This window comes from Lytechinus pictus, chromosome 17 (assembly GCF_037042905.1).
Source record: "Lytechinus pictus isolate F3 Inbred chromosome 17, Lp3.0, whole genome shotgun sequence".
Classification (NCBI taxonomy): Eukaryota; Metazoa; Echinodermata; class Echinoidea; order Temnopleuroida; family Toxopneustidae; genus Lytechinus; species Lytechinus pictus.
Window position 1 is genome coordinate 29,769,460 of NC_087261.1, and position 21,262 is coordinate 29,790,721.

General features: G+C 37.5%; 1 protein-coding gene across 2 annotated transcripts; it reads left to right on the plus strand.

Moving 5' to 3' along the window:
• The first annotated feature begins 297 nt into the window (after window positions 1–297).
• Window positions 298–20,974, plus strand: LOC129280871 (uncharacterized). Of its 2 annotated transcripts, XM_064112411.1 has the most exons (8): window positions 298–585; window positions 9,572–9,826; window positions 10,664–10,840; window positions 13,991–14,245; window positions 15,059–15,220; window positions 15,980–16,039; window positions 17,814–17,883; window positions 18,997–20,974. In XM_064112411.1, the coding sequence occupies exons 1-8, from the start codon at window positions 492–494 to the stop codon at window positions 19,532–19,534; spliced, it is 1,611 nt and encodes a 536-aa protein (XP_063968481.1). In that variant the 5' UTR covers window positions 298–491; the 3' UTR covers window positions 19,535–20,974. The 2 variants fall into 2 exon arrangements, with proteins under 2 accessions (XP_063968481.1, XP_063968482.1); XM_064112412.1 differs by lacking the exon at window positions 15,980–16,039.
• Window positions 20,975–21,262: the final 288 nt, after the last annotated feature.

Here is a 21,262-nt window from a genome sequence, read left to right on the forward strand (position 1 = left end):
TTCGGAATAAAGAACCTTCGGAATTACGAACCTTCGGAATTACGAAGTGTAACCGTAGATCATATCTGTTTTGTTGTGTATGAATGCGGAAGAAAACAAAAAAAATCAAGCCTGTATTCATTATTTCGTTCTTTAAGTTCTTCTTTGATCCACCTCTTAAATTGTCCCATTTTCCCGTATTTTTTTTTTCTTCTTTTTACATCGCCTAGAAAATCACCCTTGATCTTTCTCATGTGATGCCATCCCTGGTTGCTGTATAAACACTTTCAGTTTACAACATATCTTTAATCTTCTTCCAGGTTCTTATCTGCCAAGAAATCAAGGAAAATGTCAAAACAAGGAAGTGGTAAGCATCAGTTGAAGTGATATATCAAAGCATTACTACGTATTGAATCAATGCGAATTCATTTGTATACACTGAGCTCTTTATGCGGTAACGAGAAACGTCAAGCTGTGCTAATTATTAAGCAAAACTCATCCTAATATTCATCATGGCGAACCACACAATTCCTCGTTATGTGTCCGTGATTGTTTTGATGACTGCATTTCTGCAAATGGCTTCAGTTCGAGTTAAAAGTGAACATGGTGAGTATATTTTATAAAATTATCACGTTAAATGTAAAATGTATCCTGCAATAAAAATGTAATCATTTTTTACTTTTGACAGATTTCGGTGTCTTATGGAATATACTCTGATAATGCATATTATGGTAGGCTGTAAGTAAAAAGATGCAATTAAGAAATATACTAAAACGTTTCTTTAAAAATATTATTATTCATATTATTATTATTATTTTTACCATTGTTATCATTATTAGTAGCATTACTATCATTATTATTATTATGATTATTAAGTGGGAAGTGGTGTTCTTTGCAATGATGTAAATGTAACAGATAATGGGAAATGTGCGATTTGCATTACTTTAAAAACGCCCTTTGTAAATATTAGCCAAAAATTACCTTCCTGCTTTACAAAAAATAGTGACTTTATGCAGTATGTTTTGAAAATACATCAAGTTTGTATTTTCTCCTTGCAAACCAAAGGAAGTTATTGGTATTGTTTTAAAGTTTGAAAATGACAAGAGTCCTGGTTTCGACGGTGTTTGCAGTGCATTGATGAAGATTGTTGTTCATATATTATGTTACCCCTTATGCGATATTATTAATTTGCCTTTAAATACCAGCACAGTTCCAGATAAACTAAACATTGCTAAAGTCATTCCAGTTTGTAAAAGTGGATCAAAAATAATTCAAGGCCCATATCTTTCCTGTTTTTTTTTTTCAAAACATTTAGAATAATGTTTGTAGTACATACGTCTATTACATGCGACTATACATGTATAAACTTTGGATAAGTGCATTATTGTTACTCCCAAACAATTTGGTTTTCAAATTGGACACTCCGCATCTTCTGCCATTTTTTTATTTATACATAAATCATCAAATTCCTTTGATTATAGAGAAATATGACATGATTGATTTTTTTTCTTACTTAGCAAGACATTGGATTCCTTTGATCACATAATTTTATGGGTCAAATTTAAAAATTATCCTTTTTTATAGGATCGTAATGGAGTGGTTTCAAGGTTATTTAGATATTCGAAAGCAGTGATTAGATAACTTTGAAGTTCAATAAGAGATTTGGAGTGCCCTAAGGTTCGATCTTACGGCCGCTATTATTTACATTATCTACAAACGATATTTGTAATATTTACAAAACGTTAAAATGGATATTTATATGCAGATGACACTAGCATGACTAGTTTGTTTATGTCTCACCAAGAAATTACAGTTCTTCAAATACATTTCATTTCGAAATTGGAATTGTCAAATGATTAGCAGGTGATAAACTTACACTCAATTAAGGAAAGCTAATTTTATGACATTCACAAAAGATCAAATTGCTACTACGTTAACGAAAATTAAGGTAATAGACTCTTTGATTGATCAGGTCACACAGGTAACTTTTCTAGGTGTCTTAATTGATAACAATCTGCAACCAAATAGCTAAACGCGCTTGTGTATTTAATAAAATTAAATTAGTCACTAATTGAACCTTAATGATCTTATATAATACTTTATTTTACCGTATCATCGCATGGCCATGTTCCAGTATGCAGAATACACATATAATTTACTGTTGCAAAAAAAATAATACGAAGTGTTACACATAGTCAATATCTTGCAAATACTGTGCCTCTCATTCATAAAATGCCTGATTTATTGATTATGACGATGTAATTTCCATTAATTTATGTTATGAATAAAACTCTACAAAGCACTATATTACAATATTTTCAATTGAATAAGTTGTTTATGGATATCAAACCGGTAATTCAGATAATTCATAAAATTAATATATTTTGGGGGGTTCTCATGATTAGGATTGCTACACCGTTACATACAAAATTAAGCCCATCATTAAATACTTTCAAACGAAAAATTAGATTTTGGTTACTTCAAAACTATTCACATGGGCAATTATTCATACTCAATAAAATGTTTGAGGGTGTGTGTGAATAAGAAAGGACCGATTGGCATGTATAATAATTCTGTGTTGATGATTGTATGTTAGTATGTACCTATGTTTTATTTATTTTTTGAATCTGTGATTTTTTTCATGTACATATATCCTTGGAACTGGCTTTTACATAAGACTTTCTGTCACTCCCTATACTTTCATTTCTGTAGAGTAAAAGTACATCTTTATTCACTCTTTTTATGCTTGTTTGCTTATTTTTTTTTCATATAATTTTGTAGCATAATTTGATGTGTGTATTTGGGTATGTATTGTGCCTTCATGCTATGTTGTTTTTAATAAAGTATTAAATAAATGAATTGAACCCAGCTGATTAGAACCTATCCAAAAAAATTAACAAAATTTAATCGAAACAAACTTTGTATTAAACACAAATGTATTTACGTTATACACAAAATTATGTACATATAGATTTTGTTTATGTTTTCCCCCCTTTTCCGGGCGTGCAATAGTCGTCTATTGCAAAGCTGTGATGTGTTGTCATGCTACATCTGATTCCTCTGAATGTCATGTGACCCGCATTCACCAAATCAGCTGCCATGGATGGTCTATATTTCAGATGCTCCCTATTAAAGTGACACGGCATTTTCTCCTGCGAAAATTGCTCCGGGTTTAATTTTTGCCTAAAATGTAGGGTTAGGGTTATAAGTAGTTAGGGGTTAGACCTCATACCAACTTGACCTTTGACCTTTGACCGCATGACCTTTGACCCCAACTTCCGGTCACTGTTGACCCCGTGACCCCACCTTCCGGTCAATCATGACCTTTGACCTTTGGGTACGCGGTAAACAGGAAATTGGATAATGGAGCGCGGGAAGCGATTTTAATTGGATAATGGAGCGCGGGACGCGATTTTAATTGGATAATGACTCCGCGTGGGGACGCCATCTTAATTGGATAATGAAGCGCGGGACGCGATTTTAATTGGATAATGACTCCGCGTGGGGACGCGATTTTAATTGGATAATGACTCCGCGTGGGGACGCCATCTTAATTGGATATGAGTCCACGTAGGGACTCGATCTACAGGAAATTTAATTAACCTCCGCGTGGGGTGTGGCGTCATCGCCGCGTATGGGTGACTTCCGGTCAAGGCCTGACCTAGTTTGCTACGTAGTCACGACCAATACCACCAATGACACAGAGTGTAAGTTCGATGGTTGTAATCATGTAATATATATATATATATATATATATATATATATATATATTACACTTTAATTTTTGTATTTTGACTTGATATATTACAGTTTTTACCTTTGGATTTAATCTGGGGCAACTTTTTTTGAAAAGTGAAAAGTTATCTTTCTCCGCCTACCGGCAGATATGTTGACCCAGACTTCCGGTCAGCCACGACGTCACCGTGAAATGGTATTACGACGCAGTTACGCAACCACCGTGATGTCATAGAATTACCCTTATCGAACCATCGGTATTGCACCACCGTGGCGCAATCGTCACGTATAGGATACGATGCACAAAACAGACGTATGATTTCTGCACAGTTTCCTATTTAAAAAAGGATCTTTTTTCGCCTACCGGCGGATATGTCAACCGCCTCGCATGACGTCACCGGCTACGCAAGCACCGTGATGTCATCCCAGGGAATTACCCTTTACCCGGTATTGCACCATCGTGGCGCAATCGTCACGTATAGGATACGATGCGCAAAATAGACGTATGATTTCTATACAGTTAAAAAGTGAAAAGTTATCTTTCTCTGCCTACCAGCAGATATGATCAAGTGCCTCGCGGTTCACGAATCGATCGCCCCATGCACGGCCAACGCGCGTCATTGAACTTGGGATATCCTATTCAAGGTGAAAGCCGACTCTCTCTCTGCCTCTTATAAAAATTATTGGTAATCCAACATGTGATTATAATCCTGATAATAGCGACATCTCAAGCTCTACTCATTCCAGACTCTCCCCCATCAAAACTCTCTGACTTTTCCATACTGTTTTGTACATACTTCCATACTTTTCATTTTAACTCACATGACCTGCACGGCTCTCTGACTCGCAAAAGTATACTATATTGAAACCAGTAGATGACTCCTTTCAATCAACTTCATTCATCCGCAGTACAGATGGTGATAACATGAAACACTATACAGTCAAGGATGATTATTTTATTATTATTATCATTTATTCTATTCCATTTCAATGTAGATAGGTTCAGATAGTGTATAAACAGCAGATGTTTATACAAAGGTAAAAATAATGTAAGATATGTTCTCAAATTACGTTGTCACAACAAAATAATTAACTGTTCATTGTTAATATTAAAGTGAAGTTCTCGTTTTTCTATTTCTTCGCTTAACTTAAATATTGTAACACATGTCTATGGATGGCATTCAGAAAATATGAAAACAATGATGTTCAAACTGTCATTTATGTTGACGGCGTTTTCTTGGATTATTATTATTCGACAAGCTGATGTTTGTGCCTTTAGTTGTAGGTTCCATCTTCACCCTCCGTTTCTTCTCCACCATCATCATTATCGTCATCGTCACCTTGATACTGGAATAAACCATCGAATTGTGAACCATGTCTGGCTAACACTCTCTGTACGGCTTTCCGGAATCCCATGCCATTCTCTAATCTTTCCGTGAGATCGGACACGATTTCACGATTGATGTCAGCGTCTTCGAGGTACACGTTCTGCTGCAAGAACTGAGAGTAAAGATCGAAAAAGATGCGTTTGATTGCCCACATTAGTTTCACGTGAGCCTTTTCTTTAGCGTCTTCCTCGTCCATTCCTTCTGAGATGTATTTCTGATATTTTTCGTCTCTCAAGTCCTCGGTGGCCGTCATGGCTTGCTCTAACCATCCTCGATAAGCGAGGTTGTCTTCAGTTTCTTCCATGTTTGCTGTCATTGACGATTCGTGTCCATCGCTTTCTGATACGCTCGTTTCGGAATCATCGTTGGATTCTTCAACTCTTTGCATTTGAGAGGGTGGGTCGGAGTCTTCATCTTCACTCGTTTCTTCTCCAGTATCATGCTCATTTTGTTCATGCCTCTGCATATCATACTTCCTACTAAAGGTTTTATCGCATCGTGAACAAGCGTAACGGTTGGACATATCCAATGTATTCATGTTGACTCGATGATTATTTGCTGGGAAATGAAGAAAATTAACGTTCAACCTTGTAATAATACGTAATCATGAAACGCGCGCGAGGGTACTTTGATTCTTACGGATTCTTACGGATTTTTACGGATTCTTACGGATTCTTACGGACTCTTACGGATTCTTACGGATTCTTACGGACTCTTACGGATTCTTACGGATTCTTGCGGATTCTTACGGATTTTTACGGATTATAGCTTACGGATTTTTACGGATTTTTACGGATTTTTACGGATTTTTACGGATTTTTACGGATTTTTACGGATTCTTACGGATTCTTACGGACTCTTACGGATTCTTACGGATTTTTGCGGATTCTTACGGATGTTTACGGATTTTTACGGATTCTAACGGATGTTTACGGATGTTTACGGATGTTTACGGATATTTACGGATGTTTACGGATTCTTACGGATTCTTACGGATTCTTACGGATTCTTACGGATTTTTACGGATTCTTACGGACTCTTACGGACTCTTACGGATTTTTGCGGATTCTTACGGATTTTTACGGATTTATCAATGCTTTCATATAATCTCAAGGAAAATATGTTCATCCACATTAGAATGACCCATGTAAGGATGCATAAGAATCCGTAAAAATCCGTAAGAGTCCGTAAGAATCCGTAAAAATCCGTAAGAATCCGTAAGAGTCCGTAAGAATCCGTAAAAATCCGTAAACATCCGTAAGAATCCGTAAATATCCGTAAACATCCGTAAACATCCGTAAACATCCGTAAGAATCCGTAAAAATCCGTAAACATCCGTAAGAATCCGCAAAAATCCGTAAGAATCCGTAAGAGTCCGTAAGAATCCGTAAGAATCCGTAAAAATCCGTAAAAATCCGTAAAAATCCGTAAAAATCCGTAAAAATCCGTAAAAATCCGTAAAAATCCGTAAGCTATAATCCGTAAAAATCCGTAAGAATCCGCAAGAATCCGTAAGAATCCGTACGAATCCGTAAGAATCCGTAAAAATCCGTAAGAATCCGTAAAAATCCGTAAGAATCCGTAAAAATCCGTAAGAATCCGTAAGGATCCGTAAGGATCCGTAAGAATCCGTAAAAATCCGTAAAAATACGTAAGCTATAATCCGTAAGAATCCGTAAGAATCCGCAAAAATCCGTAAAAATCCGTAAGAATCCGTAAAAATCTGTAAAAATCCGTAAGAATCCGTAAAAATCCGTAAAAATCCGTAAGAATCCGTAAGGATCCGTAAAAATCCGTAAAAATCCTTAAGAATCCGTGAAATTATGTGAGTAATCGAAGTCCTTTCGCGCGCGTTTCATGATTACGTATTATTACAAGGTTGAACGTTAATTTTCTTCATTTCCCAACAAATAATCATCGAGTCAACATGAATACGTTGGATATGTCCAACCGTTATGCTTGTTCACGATGCGATAAAACCTTTAGTAGGAGGTACGATATGCAGAGGCATGAACAAAACGAGCATGATACTGGACAAGAAACGAGTGAAGATGAAGACTCCGACCCATCCTCTCAAATGTAAAGAGTTGAAGAATCCAACGATGATTCCGAAACGAGCGTATCAGAAAGCGATGGACACGAATCGTCAATGACAGCAAACATGGAAGAAACTGAAGACAACCTCGCTTATCGAGGATGGTTAGAGCAAGCCATGACAACCACCGAGGACTTGAGAGACGAAAAATATCAGAAATACATCTCAGAAGGAATGGAAGAAGAAGACGCTAAAGCAAAGGCTCACGTGAAACTACTCTGGGCAGTCAAACGCATCTTTTTCGATCTTTACTCTCAGTTCTTGCAGCAGAACGTGTACCTCGAAGACGCTGACATCAATCGTGAAATCGTGTCCGATCTCACGGAAAGATTAGAGAATGGCATGGAATTCCGGAAAGCCGTACAGAGAGTGTTAGCCAGGCATGGTTCACAATTCGATGGTTTATTCCAGTATCAAGGTGACGATGACGATGATGATGGTGGAGAAGAAACGGAGGGTGAAGATGGAGTCTACAACTAAAGGCACAGACATCAGCTTGTCAAATAATAATAATCCAAGAAAACGCCGTCAACATAAATGACAGTTTGAACTTCATTGTGTTCATATTTTTTGAATGCCATCCATAGACATGTGTTACAATCCATTAAGTTAAGCGAAGAAATAGAAAAACGAGAACTTCACTTTAATATTAACAATTAACAGTTAACAATTAGTTTGTTATTACAACATAATTTGAGAACATAACTTACATTATTTTACCTTTGTATCAAAATCTGCTGTTTATACAGTATCTGAACCTATCTACATTGAAATGGAATAGAATAAATGATAAGAATAATAAAGAATCATCCTTGACTGTATAGTGTTTCGTGTTATCACCATCTGTACTGCGGATGAATGAAGTTGATTGAAAGGAGTCATCTACCGGTTTCAATATACATACTTTTGCGAGTCAGAGAGCCGGGCAGTTAAAATGAAAAGTATGGAAATATGAACAAAACAGTATGAAAAAAATCAGAGAGTTTTGATGGGGAAAAGTCTGGAATGAGTAGATCCTGAGATGTCACTATTATAATCACATGTTGGATTACCAATAATTGTTGTAATAAGAGGCAGAGAGAGCCGGCTTTCACCTTGAATAGGATATCCCAAGTTCAATGACGCGCGTTGGCCGTGCATCGGGCGATCGATTCGTGAACCGCGAGGCACTTGACATATCTGCTGGTAGGCAGAGAAAGATAACTTTTTCAATAGGAAACTGTGTAGAGATCATAGGTCTATTTTGTGCACCGTATCCTATACGTGGCGATGACGATTGCGCCACGGTGGTGCAATACCGATACGGTGCGATAAGGGTAATTCCCTGGGGTGACATCACGGTGGTTGCGTCGCTAACACCATTTCAGGGTGACGTCATGCGAGGCGCTTGACATATCTGCTGGTATATCATGTATATAGACGGAGAAAGATCACTTTTTCAATAGGAAACTGTATAGATGTCTTTTTTGTGCATCGTATCCTATACGTGACGATGACGATTGCGCCACGGTGGTGCAATACCGGGTAAAGGGTAATTCCCTGGGATATGACATCACGGTGCCTGTGTAGCTGGTGACGTCATGCGAGGCGCTTGACATATCCGCCGGTAGGCGGAGAAAGATCGCTTTTTAAATAGGAAACTGTATAGATGTGTGTTTTGTGCATCGTATCATATGCCCGTGCAACATCGCTGCATCGTGTGATCGACCGGAAGTCATCCATACGCGGCGATGACGCCACGGTGGTGCAATACCGACGGTGCAATAAGGGTAATTCTATGACATCACGGTGGTTGCATAACTGCGTCGTAATACCATTTCATGGCTGACCGGAAGTCTGGGTCAACCCATCGGGTCGTGTGGTCAAAGGCTGACCGGACTAAAGGTCATGGCTGACCGGGCCAAAGGTCAAAGGCTGACCGGGCTAAAGGTCAAAGGCTCACCGGACTAAAGGTCATGTTGTCAAAGGGCATGGGTCAAAGGTCATGCGGTCAAAGGCTGACCGGACTAAAGGTCATGGCTGACCGGGCCAAAGGTCAAAGGCTGACAGGCTAAAGGTCAAAGGCTGACCGGACTAAATGTCATGTGGTCAAAGGGCATGGGTCAAAGGTCATGTGGTCAAAGGTCATGGCTGACCGGGTCAAATAGGTATGAGGTCTCTCCCATAACTACTGTTATAGCCTAGTGAAAAGTTTATGATAGGGTATAGCGTATAACCTAAGGTTGAAGTTGGTCATTCAATTAGTGTATGGAATTTACAAAGGAGCAATTGTCACCGGAGCAAATGTCATGGAACCCTATCTAAATGCTCAGTAGCTCCCATGTTCGCCATGTTATTGTTATGCTTTTTGTATCGTTCTATCATTCCTCATCAGGAACAGGCTATGTGGGTTGTTACCCTGTCGGACCGCACTGGCAAGGTGTGTTAACTGACAAAGACAGTATTGAGGAAACTGTAGACGACTGTGCTTATCATTGCAGTGGGTACACCTACACATCCATCGCAATCCGAAGCTGCTTTTGCAGCAACGGTTTGCCATATAATAGCCTATTTATGGATGAACAACGCTGCAACATCACCTGTAGCCGCAATCCTTGCCAAATATGTGGGGCAGGTGGATACTACTCAGGTTATTGGTTTTAATTATTTTCATTGTAGAGTTCAAATTTTGAGGTATATTAATTTTATGTCCGGGGTTCGGACATGATTAAAAACTGGCCTTAAGGCGAGAGAATGACGACTCTCCCCTTAGTTTCACCCAACCCCCTCCTGACCCCTCATTTGTTGGCCCTTACTACATGTATGCTGATTAGACAGCTTTTGCTGGGTTAATTGCGGTATTGTAACACCGCAAAAGTGAGCATCGGTCACCCGACCTACGGGACGATACGTGTTTTTTTTAAAGTCGCACAGCAAGTTGCCAATAATTTACTGTCAAAATAACAATACAAAAAATTCATGACAACTTGCTGTACCCTTTCCACTATACAAAAGTATTTCATTAATTTTACCCTACTTTCACAGTAAAATGAGGTCGGCAAAATTAGATTGGTTGTGTTCGTTTGTTTGTTTGTTTGTTTGTTTGTTTGTGTGTTTGTTTACAGTGTAGTGCTGAATATGAGGTGGTGCATTATACTGCTGACAAATTGAAGCAACTAAGATTTTTGAATTCAAAATTGACCTTCTATTCATTTGGGATATTTTCTGCATGATTTACATGTATAAAAATTGAAGTCGCAAAGCCCCCATTTTTGTTTTAATAAAGACGTTTCAAAAGCAAGTTACCCCATAATGTTTCCAAATAAAACAAACTTTTTCCTCACTTCAATACTCATGAATTCATTCCATAGAGTTAATCGCTCTTGTCGATGGACGGCAGTCCACGCATACGCCTTTTTTACACAGATCTTAGCATCAATCCAAAGTCTTAAATAATTTGGAACAAATTTCGTTTCATATTAACCAGTTTACAACACAGCCGAGATACTCAACAGAGTGCAAGTTACTGCTGGATTGTCATGCTGTAAATTTGAAGACTCTTCCAAACATTTTTACGCCGAATGTGTGGACCGAACAAACCGGACAATGGAGTCTGATGAGGCTCCTTCTACCATGTCTACCTATATTCCTACTACCGAAATTGGTAAGATATTAAATGTTCGACTGGAGAAAAGGGAATATTCTTCATTCCATAACGTAAACATTTTGATCGAAGTGGACTCGATTTCATTAGTATGGTTGCGACATTAGTTATACAAATACAAGGATTTTTCAATTATTGGACTAAGGGAATCATCATTATCTCCACCATCACCATCACCATGGCCTTCATTTCACCATTGTCACCATCATCCCCATCCATATCATCTCCATCTTCATGACTTCATTATTCAAATTATACAAATATTATGCACTTTTGCTGTATGAATGTATTATTGATTTAATTAATTCTAATCTGGCATTTTCCTTTTTTTTCTTTCTGCTTATGATTACAATCCTTCGGATTCATTCCCTAATTTGGTAGTAGATCATATTTGTTTGTTATGTATGAATGCGAAATACAACAATAAATCAAACCTGTATACATTATTCTGTTTTTTAAAGGGGTGGTCCAGGCCAGGTTTAATTTATATCCACTAGATAGACAAAAACCTTCTCTTTCCTATACTATATTTTTTTAAAGAAATAAGAGGCACAGTTATTTTTTATTGAATTTTCAATTTTGCCAAAATCATATTCTGGCATGAGTCTGTACGATCCCAGAATGCAATGCGCAGCTTTTTCTGTGACGTAGCATCTCCACTTTGGCTTCGCTGGCTGCTGCTACGAGCGCGAGCGAGCTAGCTAGCTAGCTAGCTATCGCTCGCACGTATGCGTATAGATCATCAGCGCCGGCCGCGCATACGTACGGTATTAGCTACATGTAGTTTTCGACTTGCATTGATCATGTTGATTGCGGCCACCGTCGACCCTGTAATTCACAATTTGTTTGTTTCTCGCCGTTTATTTCATAATTTGAACAATTAATATGTCGGGTCCTGCGGGGTATGCATTCCAACCAAGGTGGAATGCGGAAGAGTTGGAGAACCGTCGAAGAATAGAAGAAGAAGAGGTGGAGGAAGATCCGATCGTACCGCAGCCAGCGGCCGATCGAGTGGGGAGAAATGACTGGTGTCGGTGCGGGAACTGCCCGGTGATGCCGACGGCCAGAGAGAGCATTTGGTCCTCGCAAACGACTCTACTCGCGTTATATTTGTATGTTTTTATGTCAAACTTGTCAGTCCCAATATTGTGAAGCCACTGGGCACATCTCTCTCGATCTCGGATCGGATTTGGTATAGAAAACGCACTTTTATGGTTATTTTCTCCCGGCCGAACCGAGCAGCCGTATGCCTGACACATAGGCATATTGCAGCTGTGAGACGTCGCGCGCTGGATTGTTGCGAAACCAAAGTGGAGATGGTACGTCACAGTCACGTGACCGATCTCGCTACATGTGCGCGAAATTTAGTTCTTTTTGCCCCAAATAACCGTTACAAGAAATGCTCTTAAAAATCTCCAAAGTCGAGTAAGGAGATAATACTTTTTGAAATGGCTCCTGTAATTATTTACTACGGGCTAAATATTTTTTGGAGCTGGCCTGGACAACCCCTTTAAGTTCTTCTTTGATCCACCTCTTAAATTGTCCCATTTTCCCGTTTCTTTTTTTCTTTTTACATCGCCTAGAAAATCACCCCTGTCCTTTCCCTCGTAGTGCCGCCCCTGCTTGCAATTGAAATGCGGAAGAAAACAAAAAAAATCAAGCCTGTATACATTCTTTCGTTCTTTAAGTTCTTATTTGATCCACCTCTTAAATTGTCCCATTTTCCCGTATTTTTTTTTTCTTTGTTTACATCGCCTAGAAAATCACCCCTGCCATCCCTGGTGCTGTAGAAATACTTTCAGTTTGCAATGTATTTTTCATATCCTTTCAGGTGTCTTAATTGATCATAATCTGCTACGAAATAGCTAAACGCGCTTGTGTATTTTATAGAATTAAATATGTCACTAATGGAACCTTAATGATCTTATATAATACTTTATTTTACCACATTTATATCTTTTTATCATCACATGGGCATGTTCCAGTATGCAGAATACAAAAATAATTTACTGTTCCAAAAGAAAATAATACGAAGTGTTACACATATTCAATATCTTGCCAATACTGTGCCTCTCTTTCATAACATAAAAACAATCAAACCGGTAATTCAGATAATTTATAAAATTTATATATTTTGGGGGGTTCTCATAATTAGGAATGCTACACCGTTACATACAAAATTAAGCCCATCATTAAATAGTTTCAAACGAAAATGAGATTGTGGTTACTTCAAAACTATTCACAGGTGCAATTATTCATACTCAATAAAATGTTTGAAGGTGTGTGTAAATAAGAAAGGACCGATTGGCATGTATAAGAATTCTGTGGTGATAATTGTATGTATGCATGTACCTATGTTTTATTTATTTTTTTAATCTGTGATTTTTTTTCCTGTACATATATCCTTGGAACTGGCTTTACATAAGACTTAGACTTTCTGTCACTCCCTATACTTCCATTTCTGTAAAGTAAAAGTACATCTTTATTCACTCTTTTTATGCTCGTTTGCTTGTTTTTTTTATCATATAATTTCGTAGCATAATTTGATGTGTGTATTTGGGTATGTATTGTGCCTTCATGCTATGTTGTTTTTAATAGAGTATTAAATAAATGAATTAAACCCAGCTGATTAAAACCGATCAAAAAAAATTAACAAAATTTAATCGAAACAAACTTTGTATTAAACACAAATGTATTTACGTTATACACAAAATTATGTACATATAGATTTTGTTTATGTTTTCCCCCCTTTTCCGGGCGTGCAATAGTCGTCTATTGCAAAGCTGTGATGTGTTGTCATGCTACATCTGATTCCTCTGAATGTCATGTGACCCGCATTCACCAAATCAGCTGCCATGGATGGTCTATATTTCAGATGCTCCCCTTTAAAGTGACACGGCATTTTCTCCTGCGAAAATTGCTCCGGGTTTAATTTTTGCCTAAAATGTAGGGTTAGGGTTATAGCCTAGTGAAAAGTTTATGATAGGGTATAGCGTATAACCTAAGGTTGAAGTTGGTCATTCAATTAGTGTGTGGAATGTACAAAGGAGCAATTGTCACCGGAGCAAATGTCATGGAACCCTATCTAAATGCTCAGTAGCTCCCATGTTATTGTTATGCTTTTTGTATCTTTCTATCATTCCGCATCAGGAACAGGCTATGTGGGATGTTATCCTATCGGACTGCACTGGCAAGATGTGTTAACTGACAAAGACAGTATTGAGGAAACTGTAGACGACTGTGCTTATCATTGCAGTGGGTACACCTACACAGCCATCGCAATCCGAAGCTGCTTTTGCAGCAACGGTTTGCCATATAATATCCTAGTTGTGGATGAACAACGCTGCAACATCACCTGTAGCCGCAATCCTTGCCAAATATGTGGGGCAGGTGGATACTTCTCAGGTTATTAGTTTTAATTATATTTATTATAGAGTTCAAATTTTGAGTTATATTCATTTTATGTCCGGGGTTCGGGCATGATTAAAAACTGGCCTTAAGGCGAGAGAATGACGACTCTTCCCTTAGTTTCACTCATCCCCTTCTTACCCCTCATTTGTTGGCCCTTACTACATGTATGCTGATTAGGTAACTTTTATTTTGTTGATTCCGGTTTTGTAAGACCTCGAAAAGTGAGCATCGGACACCTGACCTACTTGACGAATACGGTTTATTAAAAAGTCACACAGCAAGTTGCCAAGAATTTCCCGTCAAAATAACAATACAGAAAATTAATGATAACCTGCTGTACCCTTTCCACCATACAAAAGTATTTCTTTAATTTACGCTAGTTTCACAGTAAAATTAGGCCGGCAAAATTAGATTTGTTGTGTTCGTTTGTTTGTTTATAGTGTAGTGCTGAATATGAGGTGGTGTATTTTACTGCTGACAAATTGAAGCAACTAAGATTTTTGAATTCAAAATTGACCTTCTATTCATTTGGGATATTTTCTGCATGTTTTACATGTAGAAAAATTGAAGTCGCAAGGCCCCCGTTTTTGTTTTAGTAAAGACGTTTCAAAAGCAAGTTACCCTAAAATGTTTCCAAATAAAACAAACTTTTTCCTCATTTCAATACTCTTGAATTCATTCCATATAGTTGATGTCTCTTGTCGGTGGACGGCAGTACACGCCTACACCGTGTTTTTTTTTTATTTTTACACAGATCAACCCAAAGTCTTAAATCATTTAGAATAAATTTCGTTTCATATTAACCAGTTTACAACACAGCCGAGATACTCAACAGAGTAAAAGTTACTGCTGGATTGTCATGCTGTATATTCGAAGACTCTTCCAAACATGTTTACGCCGAATGTGTGGACCGAACAAACCGGACAATGGAGTCTGATGAGTCTACCTCTTTTCCTACTACCGAAATTGGTAAGATATGAAACGTTCGTCGGAAGGGAGGGAATATTCTTCCTTCCATATCAGCAGCAGTATGATAGGAGTTTTCATTACACGGTGAACCTCGGATTCACAAACACAGTACATGCATTGAAATGCCCATCAAATGAAAAAAGATCAGCTTAGAGGCATTTCACGAAAATTCGTGAATTAGATCAGGGGAGTGTTTCATCAACATTTCCGTCCGACAAGTTGTCAGACCTGACAACTTTCCTTGATTCTGATTGGCTAAGAAGCACTGTTACTATGGTGACTGTCGGATAAAGTGGGACTTGTCGGATAAAACGTCCGACAAGTCCTTTCATGAAACGCTCCCCAGCAGTTTCGTTTAAGTTTCGTTGCTGACGACATATTGCAATATCGTTTGTGTCCAAAGTGTGTTTTTATTCGTCACTTTTTGTCAAAGATTTATTGGTTGTGCTTTGCATGAGGGTCATTTGCAAAACATTTCCTTGAATCAGTCGTGTGTCGCACCAAAATTTTAACATTTACAAAAATCCTGGCCCGACATTGTTGTATTATATTACATATACTGCAAAAATAATTCGAGGGTATTTATTCTACACGGTGTAAAACGAAAATTTTACAACCGAGATTTGGGAAGTAAATGAAGTATTTTCGGCCTTAAAAATGTCTGCCGCGTGGACATCATACGTGTAGGCACATAAAGGAACTTTAAACATTTATTTTTGTTGGCTTGTTTTATCTATTCTATATCTCTCGTATTTACAGAGGAACAAAAGAACTGCAATTTAGAGGTAGTAGAGGAATGCTGTCAACCATCATATTCACGTAATAATTCTTTATTAGAATATTCTTAAGGTGCATGCAGGGGTTTTACCACAGTAGCATGGGGCCAAGGGATGACAATCCACTATCCATTGTTGTTCTTTTCTTCAAAAAGTGAACAAAAATATTGTATAGTGGGTTAAAAGAGAATGGAAGACATGAACGAATATCTACAGCCAAGCCCCCATCATTCGATTGAGAAAAAAACATGGTGAAAATCTATTCCCACCCCATATCCCTGCAAATATCAGTCTGTGCTGGCTCTTGACTTAATGATATGAAGTTAACTTGTACACTCACACCACCGAAACCAACCCCAATAATTGCTTTGGTTGGTTTGGAGTCAGTTTCGAAGGTGTATAGCTTTTTCATGATACAATAAACAGAAGCGGATCTAGAGGGGGGGTTGGGGGGTTGCAACCCCCCCAAAAAAAAATCCGGGGACCATTTTTTTAAATCTTATCTTTTTTTTTTAACTTGTAATTTTATTTTATTCTATTTCTATGTATTTATTTCATTTATTATTATTATTATTATTATTATTATTATTATTATTATTATTTCTTTTTGGGGGAGGGGGGGGGGTTGGGCGAACAAATGTCACAGAGTCCCTTGTCCCCCCCCCCCCCCCCATCAGCTTTTTTGAGGACACGGGCCACCGCCGAAGTGACAAGCTAGGCCAGCGTTGCCGATTCTCATCCCCAAAATCCCCACATTAAAAAAAAAAAAAAAAATTGGGAGATTGTTGAAGTCTTTGGGGATGAAAAATAAATATTTGGGAAGTATTAGGCTAACAGTGCTTATTCCAAGGTCCCCAATTCTTTGTATCTGTGTTGTTAACTGGCCTTACATTGCAGGAAAATGCAACTTAATTTTACAAATTTTCATGGGGGTTAATTTGGCAACGACCTCTATACCAAAAAGAGTGGTGTTTTTTATGCAAGAAAACGCCATTTTCACACACAGATTTTCAAAAATTTTCCCTACTGTGGGAGGGGGGGACACCCCCCTCCCACACCCTCCCCCCTCGGTCGCTCCGCTCGCTTGGACTCGGTCGCTACGCTCCCTCGCATACCACCCCAACCCCCCCTTTATAAAAAGCTGGATCCGCCCCTGATAAACATCATAATAACGTCATTTTGAACAGTAAAACTCTACCGTTAACGGTGGAAAAGTGCTAAGTAAACTATGAATTATTGTTTTTGTTTGGCGTGTTTTCTGGACATGAAGTAAGACACATAGAAACCCATGGATTTATTTCCATGTTTATGTTAATCAGACCTCAAAACGATTAATGACGAGTAAAAACAAATTAAAATGTAACTTGTCAAGAAATCCTTGATAGTTCAGTTACAATTACCAGTATGAATTATTTGAAGAAAAAAACCAAATATCCCATGTTTTTACTCATTCTGAATTTGTGTTGTAATCTTAAATATTTTTGGTGTACACAGTACTTGCTCCAACTTATCATTTCATCATATGAAGGTGAATGGTGACCTGGGATCCATTTGTTGTGAAAATATCCAAGTGAAGATATTTCGGAAATAAGCTGTCAAAAAAAGTGTTTAGGTCATTAAGTGAACAAAAGAAAAAATAGACTTACAGAGATGGATTCAAAACCGAGAACCTTGATAGTTGCTGCATCGCATATTACATTATTCTCACACAATTCTTGTCTGTATTAAAACAAAATTTGCGAAAATTCGCATTATTCATATTGCAGGTTGAATATATAGCGCAAATTGAGAAATAATGTATTTAATGTTTCTTTCAGTCTGGTTACGGATCGTCATCGATGTGGTAGTGATACTCGCCGTTCTATTCCTCATCATCTTGGGTATCATGTAAGTTTAGCCACAATGTTTACACCTTCGGTGTATATAACACGTCAAGGTAATTCCTCACCAGAAGCGTAATAAGCCCATCATTCTGATGGGGTAGATATGGCAAATGGGCCAAAGTTCATATTAAAAAAAAAAAGAACAGCAAACGAGCAAAAATTCTGACCCTTTTGAAAAAAAAAATCGAAAATTGTGATACATTTGTACATAGTATTGTTCAGAAAATGACGTAACATTAATTACATTTCACCCCTCTTCCTTTACATATGTATCTTTTGTCCCTTTTTTTTCTTTGTCGTAAAATATTTTGGGGTCCATTGCCGCCGCCCGAATTTTTGCCCCAGTGCTCTCTATTTTCACACATCCCGGGGGCCCTCGCAATTTCTTAGAGTACATCCAGACTTCTATAACCTCCGAGCAAAATGTGAACAGTCGGGAAGACAAACAAGTGTCAGGGGCCCCGATGCATAAAAGTTACCTTTATGGTTAATTTACTATCCAATGGTAACTTGCACGGAATCCTTGATTTTGATTGGCTGTTGATCAGCGTAACCATGGTAGTTACCATTGGATGACAAAGTTACCATAATAGTAACTTTTATTCAATGGGGCCCAGTTCGAGTTTTTCATATTCGTTTCTATAAGATTTCTTTTCTCAGTCCTTCCCTCAAGCGGACTTTGACATGACAGAATACATGGCAATGGCTTCATCCGATTAAAGAAAGTGGAACACATTTACTGATAAAATAAAAGAAAACTCGTTTTATTTACGAAAATACTATGAAAAAAATCAAATGCTAAAATATTTGAAGAGTACTGATGGCTAATCCTTTGACTGTTCCATAACATTTTCTCCGGTGACAATTGCTCCGATGGAAAACATGCACGTTAAGCCAGATGCCTTACCTTACTTCCAAAATTAAATAACCCTAACCCTTATCTTTGCATCATTCTGAACCAAAAACTCTACAACAATCCTGATTCTAACACGGTACTCTCGGGGATGATAAGACAGGAGCAAATGTCGCAGGAGCATATGTCGTGTCTTTTTTTATCGTTACCCCTTAAAAGAATTACTTGAATCATAACTAAATCTTGCATTTGTTTTATTTTTAGTTTAAGTATTGTGCGGTGTTTCGAAAGACGTGGTAATGCAAGAAGTGATCATCGTCTCCGAAGCATCATCCGCGTAGACAATACGAACGCTACGACTTCTCCAAGGCCAGGGGCGTTTTATCAAAGCCTAATTTTTAACAGTGAAGTTCAGAATGTTCAATCTGCCACTGACGTCATCCCAAGCCCGAACACCCATACCGAGTCCCACCAACCTACCATGCCTGACTCTGCTGGAGAGCCTGTGACGTCTGTCAGCCTCCAAGGCAACATAGAATCAGAATCCCAAGCGCCCTCTACGACGCCAGATTACCCCAAAGAATCCGACGATGCTGATCATCGCCCAGAGCCGATAGCTGTAGATGGTGAAGGCTATGTACCAATGGATAGGATCAGCAGGGTATCGGTAAACGTGCAAACTAATGCTAAGTTATCTAACGATGGCATGGAAAGGGTCACCAATCAGCAACCAGTGAACTATGAAAACCGTGATGTCTGGAGAAAACGCGATCGAAGAACACAAATTAAAGACCGGATTTAGCCCGAATAGCAGATACCAATGGTCATAATTACAGTCAATCTAATATGCCTACTGGGTTTTTTTTGTAAGACTTTATAATTAATGGTATTATGGTATTGCTCACGATGGTGTGTGCTGTGTATACAATCATTGATGCAACTATAATTTATTCAAAGTAATGTTGTGCATGAATAGTTTAAAATATACAGGTCACCGCCTGGTGTAGTTACTGCATACATTGTAATCTTACATGTTTAACTTGAGCTATTGAATCAGACATTAAACGGGACTCAGAGAGTCAAGATTGAATCTAACTATATCTGCTGTCTGCATCGGCTCTTATGTTTCTTCAACAACACTACAGTGTGGTAAAACTCCCCAGCCGCGTATTATCTAGAAACATAATCAATAAAATTATGCGGCAACCGTTTATTGATTAGATCGTGCACTCCAATCAAATATTGATATTGTTGAGAATATTTAGATTATAAGATAAAAGGAGCAGAGTGATAGGTTGAACGTCATTATTCTATCTATTCTTTTTTTCTTTGAAGTAATAATGATAATAATACACAGCATGTATTATGCGCCATCTATCTAGTAAATTATTCCGAGGGGCAGAGGGATGGAGAGATGGAGGGGAAAATACATTAACGTATTTAACTAAAGTAAGTGAGAATAATTATAGGGTTCAAGATTGTTTTGCACGTCCCACCCAAGACTTTCATACCATATGTTACATGTATATGTGGTAGAAAAACACGAGTTGCATAACATAATTACGATTCTCTTTGTTACATAATTCCGCAAAAGTATTCTTTTTTTTTTGCTTAGCACACCGCCTACAATGTCAACCTTTTTTTTTTCAATGTAATGTACTATATTTTTCGATACATATACCAAGAAATAATGTTCATTCCACAAGATCTAATGTTTCATTCAGTGAAAAATTGACCTGGTATTAAAACATGCTTTCGTCTAATTTTAAACATGATATATATTAAGTTTTTGTAGCATTGATTGTTAGATGGATAGATAAATAGATAGATAGACGGTTTATTGATAGAATTCAAAACATCATACATTAAGGCCTGATTACGATGTATTCGCAAGGTTACAATGACAAAAAACTCGTTCAAACAATAACACAGATAATTACAAAATAAAAAATACGTATAAATGATAGTATAATATGATAATAGTAGAGTATAGTTTTCATAGTACACGTATAAATAAGAGTATGGCATTGAAATTACATGTATTGTGGAATTTTGGAATGGATTTTTAAGTGGAAAGTAAATTGTGTGTCTGGGAAATGAAAGCACTTTACCTCTTCACCACGAAAAAAACTTTTATTGAACATTTATATTGTGTAGTTTACTTCTTATTATGTTTATGTAATGTTAATATAATCATTATACTTAAAATAAAGCGTTCAGAGATTTGTTTTACTATAAACGCAATATAAGCTTCACGTATTGTTATTCAGATTTAGACTTATTTCCAAAAAATATTAACAAACTTTATTTTCATACATGTATAAAACATTAACAAAACGAATGATTTTCATGGTTATATTGAATAACAACATTGGTAATTAACATATACAGATTTTAACAAAATATGGTACATTTTGTAGACAAATTATTATTTATAACTTCAATGAAAAAAGGATATCTATGGAAATTGGAGATTCACTCAAAAGCATAGCTTGCATAATGTGAAACTCCGTAAAAAAGAGAAAAGAGA

What these genes read in the sequence shown, in the direction of transcription:
- LOC129280871 (XM_064112411.1), top strand. Translation starts at nt 492, where the DNA reads ATGGCGAACCACACAATTCCTCGTTATGTGTCCGTGATTGTTTTGATG. An exon ending in GGCAGGTGGATACTTCTCAG is followed by an intron (nt 14,246 to 15,058) that starts GTTATTAGTTTT and finishes CATATTAACCAG; the next exon opens with TTTACAACACAGCCGAGATA. An exon ending in TTTTCCTACTACCGAAATTG is followed by an intron (nt 15,221 to 15,979) that starts GTAAGATATGAA and finishes TCGTATTTACAG; the next exon opens with AGGAACAAAAGAACTGCAAT.